The sequence below is a fragment of the Ailuropoda melanoleuca genome, chromosome 8 (assembly GCF_002007445.2).
Source record: "Ailuropoda melanoleuca isolate Jingjing chromosome 8, ASM200744v2, whole genome shotgun sequence".
Taxonomy (NCBI): domain Eukaryota; kingdom Metazoa; phylum Chordata; class Mammalia; order Carnivora; family Ursidae; genus Ailuropoda; species Ailuropoda melanoleuca.
The window spans coordinates 46,803,057-46,812,837 of record NC_048225.1 but is presented as its reverse complement, the minus strand read 5'-3'; the positions used below and the strand labels follow the sequence as shown (position 1 = coordinate 46,812,837).

Below are 9,781 nucleotides of genomic sequence, written 5' to 3'. Positions count from 1 at the left end.
GCTATTCAAGATCCTTGATGTGGTGGGTCTGCAGACTATGCTTAGCAAACAACTTAAGTTATGAGATTGGGCAAGGTTGGTGCCCAGGCTCCCTGGTTGGGTGAGGCTACAAGCTGTTCTCTGTAGTTAGGCAGGGCTGCTTGCTTGGCTCCCAGCCCAAGCAGGTGGTAAACTGAGCTCCAAGCCTGCCCAGGGTCTCTGGCCAGGCTCTTTCACTGATCAGGGCTGGAAGCTATGCTCAATTGTTGGGCTGGACTTCTAGCTTGCCACCCTGTCTGGGCAGGGCCTACAGAAGGGGATCTACAGCTAGGACAGCCCAATGGCTGGGAACCCAAACTGGGTGACACTGCCAACCAACCTTTCTGGCCAGACAGAACTATGGATGAGGTCTGCAGACAGGTAGGACCCCTGGCTGGGCATTCTACTGGGGTGCCACCACCATCAGGAATACAATGGGCCAAGAACCACATGCTTGCTGCAGTGAGCCTCTCCCTTTTCTCAGTCTCTAGCTGATCCCTGGTGGTCTAGCCCTGCTGATTCCCCTAGTGATGAGGTAAGACTAAAGTGGGCCTCCTGGGAAGCATCCCAGAATGCTGGGGAAGCTGGATGTCCACCTTGAGTTCTCTTTTCCCTCAGGAAAAACCATAGGCCCAGGGAGATCCACTAGGTGGGGTACTATGCTGGCCTGTGAGAGGGGTGATATAGTCAAAGTGAAACAGCAGCTTAGTCATGAGGTGTTAAGGCAAGTGTGACTTGGACTTGGATATGAGCCAGGGGGAGAACAGGATGAGAAGCGTAGGTGAGACGTTCAGAGTTGTTAAATTCAATGAATGGTGGTCACAGAAGAGGCAGGATTCTCATTCCAAGGCATCTTTGATTCTACTTAAAGCAGTGGCTGGAAGTGCAGAGAATTTGGTAGCAAGGAAGAACAGAGTCTTGCCAATAGCAAGGAGGGATAGCAATTTGCTCCCATGATAAATGTTTGAGTCCCTGTATGTCAGACACAGTCCCAGAGAGAAAACCGCTCAGCACGCTCAGATACTGCGCATGCGCAGCCTGTTGCTCACACTGGGACTCTCCTCTCCCTGTGTGTCAGATACAGATAGTCCGAGAGGTATAACACACAGTGCCTGCACTCACAAGCTTCACGTTTAGCAAAGAGGAAGGGTGCCAGCCCCAGCTAAATGAACTGGGCGTCCTAATACAGCTCCAGACTCTGCTGAGCTTGAGTGGGAGACAGGGCAAAAACCCTGCCGTACAATCAAGCACACGCCCCAAAGGGTAGACGGAAGGCTGCACCTCGGTGAGCAGGCTTGCCTGCTTCCCCAGCACCAGGGGGTACCAACGTGGCCGGCCGTGAGACTACCTCTTTGTGAGGAGCAGATTCCCCATGCACTGTCAGGATAGGTTTTTACTGGTCAAGACGCCGAGTATTTGCAGCTGAGTGTAGCTGTATGCGATGAGGTCCAACGATAGTCTTGGAGGGCACAGCGAGTAGTTGGCCACAGCAGTCTGCGGGATGTGCCTCATTCTGGCCAAGCCTGGGCTTGAACAGAACTGCTCCGTCTACTCTCTAGCATTTTTGGCTCGTGAGAGCCCCTCCCTCAAATTGTGGACAGCTTCTAGAGTTTTTGCTATAGCTGTACAGAGTCCCTTTCCTAGAATTCCCTGAAATAAAATGAAATAAATGTGGTTTGGGTACGTCAGTCTTGTTTAAGCACACACACAAAACACTTCGTGTGGCACAAATAATAGGATTAATTTTTAGTTGCCATAGTGTTCATTATTTTATTAGTTTCCTAGGGCTGTTTGTAACAAAGTGCCATTAACTGGGTAGCTTAAAACAACAGAAATTTATTATCTCATCATTCTGGAGGCTAGAAGTACGACATCAAGATGTTGGTATGGCACACTGTCTATGAAGGTGCTAGAGGAAGGTTCTTTCCCTCGTCTAGCTTCTGGTGTTTGGTGTACAATCCTTGGTACTCCTTAGCTTACAGTGCATCAATCCAGTCACATAGCTGTCTTCCCTCTTCACGTCATCACATGTTGTCTTCTTCTGTCTGTATCTATCTCTGTGTCCAAATTTCTCCTTTTTATAAAGATGCCAGTCATATTGGAATAGCTCCTACCCTCATGACCTCATCTTAACTTGATAACTTCTGTAAAGACCTTATCTCCAAATAAGGTCACATTCTGAGGGTCTGGGAGTTAGGAGTACAACATATCTTACTGAGGGGACACAATCCAACCCATAATATTTATTACAGGTAATAAGTGGATCTTGAACCACTTGCCAAGAATCTAGCCACATATCCATTCTCTTCCTCTCTCTCTCTCCTTCTCCCTCTCTCCCTCCCTCCCCTTATATTCTATGGGGAAATAAATATGATTTTTCTCACATCGGAATAAGTTTGCAGAAACATATTTTTTTTCAAAGATTTTTTTATGTATTTGAGAAAGAGAGGGAGAGAGAGCGGATGGGGAGGGGCAGAGAGAGAGGGAGAGGGAGAGAGAATCCTCAGGCAGACTCTCTGTTGAGCTCTGAGCCTATCCCACGACCTCGAGATGATGACCTGAGCCAAAATTGAGAGTCGGACACTTAACCTACTGAGCCACCCGGGTGCCCTAGGAATATCACCTTTTGAAAGTGAAAAAAACATTGCCTATACCATATATTTAGCAACAGAACTATCGAGTACTTTGTGACATCTCTTAGATTATTTTGTTTTGTTTCTTCCCTTTCATATTGACACTGAACATTTCATTGTGTCAACTGCTCAACTCAATTTTAGACCCATTAAGAATAGGGTTTCTAGTTATTGCTGATCTCACATAGGAAAATACTGGTCACACTCTATATATGGGACAAATGATTGAAAGCATGTCACAATATCCTCAATGCCGGCCACCAAATGCACTGCTCCAGGCAAAACCACTCTGCTCTTCGGTTTGATAAAATTACTAGTATTGTTATTCCACACACATAATTCCGGCCACAGTTAGGGTTCCCACAGAAAAGGGCTCTCTTTGCACAGTAGGTTCTTAATAAATAGTGACATGATTATATGGGCAATTGGCAAGTTTGGGGTGAAGGTCAAATATGTGGATGAATGGGAAGTTTCTTTTTTGTCTGTAAAGCACCATAAAATTCAACCAGTAATCATTTCTTACATGTTACTATTGCCAGATTCCAGAAAGTGGTAAGAATGCAGAGGCAAGTACCTGCCCCCAATAGGGGAAGCAGAGAAATAACAACTGTTATAACAGTGTAATTAATCGTGTAAAAAGATAAGCCTGGGGTTTGGGAGTATCGTAGATGATTCCAGAGTAGAGGCGCTTAATTGATCTAGGGAAGTTAAAAAAGAAGTTGAGACTTAAGCTGAGAATAACAGGCTTAGCAGAAATTAGCAAGAAGAGAAAGTGAGGAGTAGATCCTAGGTATAAGTAGGGCAGGAACGAATTCATGGAAGTGACATGGATTTGGAGTATTCAAGTAACTATCTGTAATTAGTACTAAATTCCCAAAACACCAGTACTAGAGAGGACTGGTAGGTAAGACCAGAGAGGCTGGCAGGAGCCACCTGTTCAAGCTGAGGACTTTGAATTTCACCTTGGAAGTGACAGGGAGCCACTGAAAGATTTTAAGGAAAGTAATGATTGCACTGAAATTGCTTTTTAGAAATGACAGCTCAGGGAGTGATGGTGAAGATGGATTAAGGATCGTGACTGCATAGACAAGAAAGTCAGCAGGAGATCCTTACACGAGGTGCGGTGGGAAGTGATGAGGATCCAAACTAAGGAAGTGACATTGGCAAAGGAGCGCTGAGGAGACACACAAGAGTTGCTTAGAACAGCATCTTTCTAACAGCAGGCCCAACTCATTAGTGAGTCATAAAAGCCATATAGTGGATAATAACCAGGTTTTATTAGATATAAAAGAAAATATCAGTGTTTCACATAGCTCCTAGTAAGAATCTGGGCTTTGTAAAAAATTTTTTCCAATGATCTATTGAAATAGATCATTGAATATTAATATAGATAATAATCTAATAATATCTAAATTATTAAATGTGAGTATGTTTATATGGATATAAACTTACATGAATAGGGGTTGGATATATTGTGACATAACATAAAATGAGGTTTTTCTGAAGGTAATGAAGAAAAATACTTGAGACATACTGACTTAGAAGCTAGTAGGGACCAGGTCATGATGAGAGCCGCTACAAGAAAAGTGCAGCCAGGTTGACTGTGGGCTACTCCAGTTGGGTATGCATTCAATTTTGGATGTAAAGTTTGAAGAGCTTATGAGCCCTCACCCCTCCAAGAGAAGCTGTCTAGAAAATAGATGGGGAAATGGGTCCAGGATGGAGGAAAGAAGCGAAGCAGGCCTGGATTTGGGGGTCCTCAGGGCATGAGTGCTAGCTGGAGCCTTGGGAGGAACCACCATCGCTGGGAAAGAATGTGTGGAGTATAAAGGGCAAAGGGCGAAAGTGAGAGGAGCCAGGGGCACACCAGCAGACAAGAGTTCCGGCAAGAAGTGCGCATGGCCAGAAAGTTAGGAGAAAACCAAAAGAAAATGATATTCCACAAACCCAAGGAGGAGAGCTTTGGGAAGGTGGAGCCCAGTTGTTCAGATGCAGCACAGAGGCCGAAAAAGCTGAAGGCTGAAGACCCCGTGGTTGGTGACTGAGACTTCAGCGAGAGCAATTTTGGGGAAACACTAGGTGGAAGTAGAGTGACCATCCGTACCAGCTTGCCCAGGACTGAGGGGCTTCTTGGGACTTTCAGGACTAAAACCGAGACAGTCCCACACAAACTGGGGTGGTTAGGACCCCAGATAGGCAAGGTTTAAATAGTAGGTGAGGTGGAGGCAAAAAGTGTGGATTCTTTTCCTGAAAGATTCAACTCTACAGAGAAGAAGATAGAGTCATATCTAGAGAAAAGTTTTCCACTTCTTTATTCTCTCTCTTTCTTATTTTTAAACCACACTAAAGGTTTATTTCTAGGAGGAGAGGAACATGTGAGGGCGAGGCTGAAGATAGAGATGACTAAAGATGATTGATGGAGCAGCATTTTGTTCTTAAGAAGTAGGAGGGGCAGGATGCCGAGCCTCGAAGGCAGGAGAAGGTCCTGCCTGCTGGAGAGAAAAACTCCTGTGTGAGAGAGGGGATGGGACATGGGGGGAGATGACAACAGATGCTGTTCAACTTGTCAGGATGTGGGAGTGAGGAGAGAGGTAGGGCAGAAGCTTGAATGGAGATGAGCAAAGGCTTAGTACAGCCACTTAAAGGATGCAGGAAGACACTCCAACATATTCCAGGCGCCAAGGCTGAGGTGGGGAATCATGAATATGCAGGATACAGTGAGTGTAAATATTATTACCAGCCAGGTTAAGATCCGTAGCCTGTCCAAACTCATACAATTGTAAGTATATTTCTGATCTTGAAAAATATCTACCATTGTACCTAAAAAAAAATCTCTACAAGCACTTATGTGGCTAAACGAGAGACAAAAATACTTTCTAACAGGCTGTACTAAAAAATGACATATGAGAGGAAGCAACAATACCGTCAGCCCTTGGCAGGACTATTATTAATGGCAGCTACTTACGGTACTACAGCAGGTGGCATGGCCATGGTCCAACACATGTGCTCAGACAGGAAGGCAATGTGGGGAGGAGAGGAATCAGACACAGGGCAATTTGGAGGCCACAGAGTACCAAGCTCATGTTCTCAGCATCCTGGATAACAGGGGGCTTGGCTGCCTGGTACCAAGAACTAGCCCTTCCCTCTTGGTGGGTATTTATACATTCCCTATGCCAAATCCCCACGATAACTCATTGTGAAAATTGTTATCCAATTTTGCTAACAGGAAGACTGTGTCTCAATACGGCTGAGTGGTACGCCACTGGTAAGTTAACAGATAAGAAATAGTTAAGTTGGTTGATCTAACTCCTTCCTTCAGCCTTCTTTTCACCTGTAATGAGGATAATAACAATACCTAAGCACAGGCCTTTGTTAAGAATTAAATGAGACCAGGTCTGTGAAAGCTCGAGGCACCCCATGGACAGTTTGTCTTTGTCTTTGTCTAGCATAGTGGTTCTCAACTGGCAGCCATCTTGCCCCTCAGGGGACACGTGGTAATGGAGATGTTCTTGTCACTACTAGAGGAATGTATTGATACCTAGTGGGTAGAGGCCAGGGATGCTGCTAAACATTCTACTATGCATGGGACAGCCTGCAAAGCAATGGATTATCTTGTGCAAACCGTCACTAATGGTGAGGTTGAGAACCCCTGCTGGTAGCATAATGCAGGGAACTGGGAGCCATACACACTAGCAAAGCACAGCAGAGCCTTGCTAAAGCAGCAGGGCTTGCTGTTAACATACTTGTAGATCTGGATCTTGGACCCATCACTTGCTTTCAACAAGTTACTTAACCAGTCTGAGGCTCTTTTTTCAAACAGGGTTCATAATAACACCTACGTCATGGCACGGTCAAGAAGCTCAGGGCCAGCACATGGAAACACACAGTGTTGGTATTATCACTGGTAAAGAAAGCCATGGAAAAATACTGGGAGAGAGATAGCCTGTTTTACTGAACTGGGTTAAAAGCAAGAAGAAATTAAGAAAGAAATATTGTAGTGACTACTATGGCCTTAGTAATTGTTAGAGGGCTGTTAATGTTTTCCTCTGCCGAGTTCTGCCCTGGATAATATTCTTTATAAAGTAGTTCAGAGAAATTAAATGACAGTTGAATAATATTCTGCTAACACAATGGAATTAATCATTTTTTATCACTTTGAAAGAAATCCCATAGACACCAAGTTTCTGGAGTTGGAAAAGTTCTCTTATCATTAACGAGACTCATTGCTGTATTTCCCATGGTGCTATCTTAAGAAAGGTTTTTTCAGAATAAAGAGACTCAGTAATAGCACTTAAAGTTGATACCCATTTGTTTCCTGACAAATTCCTTTCTGAAAATATAACAGCACTTTTGACTTGGACAAACATCAATCTGGATTTTAACACCTTTTGTAGTAACACTGGGAGTTCTATTTTCTCACATGTCGATATTCTTAGAATCTGCCTTGAACGGAGGCAGCTCTCTTGCAGTGTCATTAATCAGTAAACGACATCTCCTTACATTTCCTGAATGTTGGTCTTCATGCATTTTCATGGCAGGTCTGCAGAACTAAAGGGCTCCCTCTTTTCTTTTCAGCTGTTCACTCCCCACCCAGTCTTTCCTTCTCTACCCCTCAACCATGCTGATGTTATCATGCGTCCTCTCTGCCACATCATGGCTGGTTAAAACATTTATCTGACTTTTCCCCCAAATCTCTCTCAGATAACAGATCAGACTCTTCCGGGCCCCTCATTTCCCATTCATCAAACCTGCTGTTTAGCGAGTAGAGACTCCTTAGGAAACTCATACCCTCACCTTTCCCTTCCACAGAGACAGTGTGGGTATAGGGAGTGAGGACGCACAGGGAGGCAGAAACCAACCACAGGGGGTGCATGGGGTGGGGAGTGGAACATGAGGAGGAAGAGTAGATAGCACGTACAGCCTGTAAGGGAAAGGGCAATAACCAGGCATAGGCCAAAAAAGAGCATGGGATTCACAATCCTAATGGCTTCCGTATGTATAAACTATTGATATACATATATAAAATATGTATACCTGCAGAACCAATCAAGCAGCCCCAAGGAGTTTTATGTATTTCCCCTCTGAGCTGCCCAACCACCTATGAGGAAGTGATAAGAGAAAGAATATTATCCCCTTCCTCTCGGGTAAGGAAACTTAGATACAAAGAGGTTATAACTTGCCCAGTGCCACCTTAGCAAAATGATTGAAGAATGGGAAAAGGAGAGAAATGGACCCCAGGTTTGCCAAATTTAAGCCTCCTACATCAAGAAAAGCTGACGGAAAAAAATATCGAGAGAGCAACAAGAGATCTGAGAAAGAGAAGGAAAGTAAGCAGCAGCACTGGTAAGAGTGGAAAGAAATGGAAGAAGGATAATGAGCTGTTAGAGGAAGGGAGCAGAGAACACTTAGGAGTGTCAGAGAAGAGTCCCATACACAAGGACCAGCACACAGGAGGTCAGCAGTGGACCACTGGCCTCCTGTCCTCAACACTCTCACCTAGCAAGGTAAAGAGACCATACCGAAAACCGTCCTCTGAGAAAACACCCAAATCAATAACGTATCTTCGCTCCATTCTTTTCAATATAGATTTTAATTCATAATGCACTCAAAGGGGAAGGAAAGGGAGGGACCACTGCAGTTTGGAGGGGGCAATTATACTAAACACACTGACCTTTGCTGAAAAGTTGGAGGAGGGTCAGGCGGCTACATTAGCCACAGCTTGCCCCTTCCACCATCCCCACCCCATTCCCCAAAGCCCGGCTGGGTTTCTTGGTTGTCTGGTCCAGTAAGAACCTACCAACGGCTTTTTTCTTTTCTTTTAACACTTGAGGCTGTGATTAAAACAACCCCCAATTCCTCTTCATTTTTTTCTTACGTTTCTTTTATTAATTGAATATTTTAAAATCCTGTTTCATCTCCACGTGCACTTCCCTATGGTTCTTAGGCTTAGGAGAAAGCCGGAGGCGGGAGCTCCGCACAGCAGTCTCAAACGGGCAACGGTACCTCTCCCTCAGTCCCGGTGCGCCCCCTCCTCCCCGGGCGCCCCTTCCCAAACGCCGTCCGGTCTCCAGAGGCTGGAGTAAGCCGTGCGGCTGTAGCCCGCGCTGTATTCGTAGGACACCTGATGCGGCGGCGGCGGCGGGGGCAGAGCGCAGTCTGAGAAGAAGGGAGCGAAAGACGCCAAAAGGCCGGGCCCGTCCTCGCCGCCGGGAGAGTCCGCGGCAGAGGGGTACAGGGGGCGCAAGGGCTCGTTCAAGGTCAGGCCGCCGCGGGGGGCGGCGAGGGGCGGCTTCTTGGGCGGGGGGCAGCCCGGGGCGCTCCAGGACTCGGAATACAGTAGGCTCCCCACCATCGCGGGTGGCGGCTCAAAGAGCCCGGGCTCCAGCTCCGGGGGGCCCCGCAGGACGGCGGCTCCCGTGGGAAACACATCGAGAGGCTCCGCGGCGAGCAAGACACTCGCCTCGGTGCCGGCGCCGTAGTCGGGACCCAGCAGCTCGAAGAACTCCACGGCTTCCGCGCCCTTCTCCAAGTCGCCCAAGCTCACGCCGGGCCCCGACGGGCCACAGCCGCCACCGCCCGCCCGGGACGGCTCGGTGAAGAAGGACGGGGGCAAGTTGCGGGCCCGCAACGGGACCTTCCTGGCGCCGGGGACCGCCGTACCGCCCACGGGGCCGGCCGCGTCCCCTCCCGAGCCCCCAGCGCCCGCTCCACCGAGCCCGGCCACGGGCGCTGCAGCCGAGCCCCCGGCCCGCTCGTCGCCCCCAGGGACGTGGCTCAACGAGTCGAAGAGCGCGGCCAGGCTCCGGCTTTGCAGGCTGGCGGCCGCCGCGGCCTGCGACGCCTCCCGCCGGGGGGCAGCCTTGCCGTGGGGCGGGACCGCGACCGTCTGGGCGCCGTGGGCGGCGAGCGGCCGCTTGGCCGGAGTGTCTGCTGCGCCTGGAGAGGGCGGGCCGGGGGGCGCGGCGCCCATGAGGCCGCTGCAGCGCTTGATCTGCTTCTGCAGGTACTTGCGGTGGTTCACCTTCCGCTTCGACTTGCCGGGCTTGTCCAATGCCAGCTTGATGTTGCTGGACGCCGAGTCGATGAAGCTGAGCAGGTCGCGGGTGGCCTCGCGCACGTCCCCGCCCTCG

At 48.0% G+C, this 9,781-nt stretch overlaps 1 protein-coding gene across 1 annotated transcript in view; it reads right to left on the bottom strand.

Moving 5' to 3' along the window:
- Positions 1-8,222: 8,222 nt before the first annotated feature.
- FAM181B (family with sequence similarity 181 member B) overlaps positions 8,223-9,781 on the bottom strand; it is a 23,118-nt gene continuing 21,559 nt past the window's right edge. The window contains exon 2 of the mRNA XM_034667596.1: positions 8,223-9,777. Coding sequence (XP_034523487.1) covers positions 8,662-9,777 — 1,116 coding nt within the window. The 3' untranslated portion in view covers positions 8,223-8,661. The remainder of the gene's footprint in view (positions 9,778-9,781) is intronic.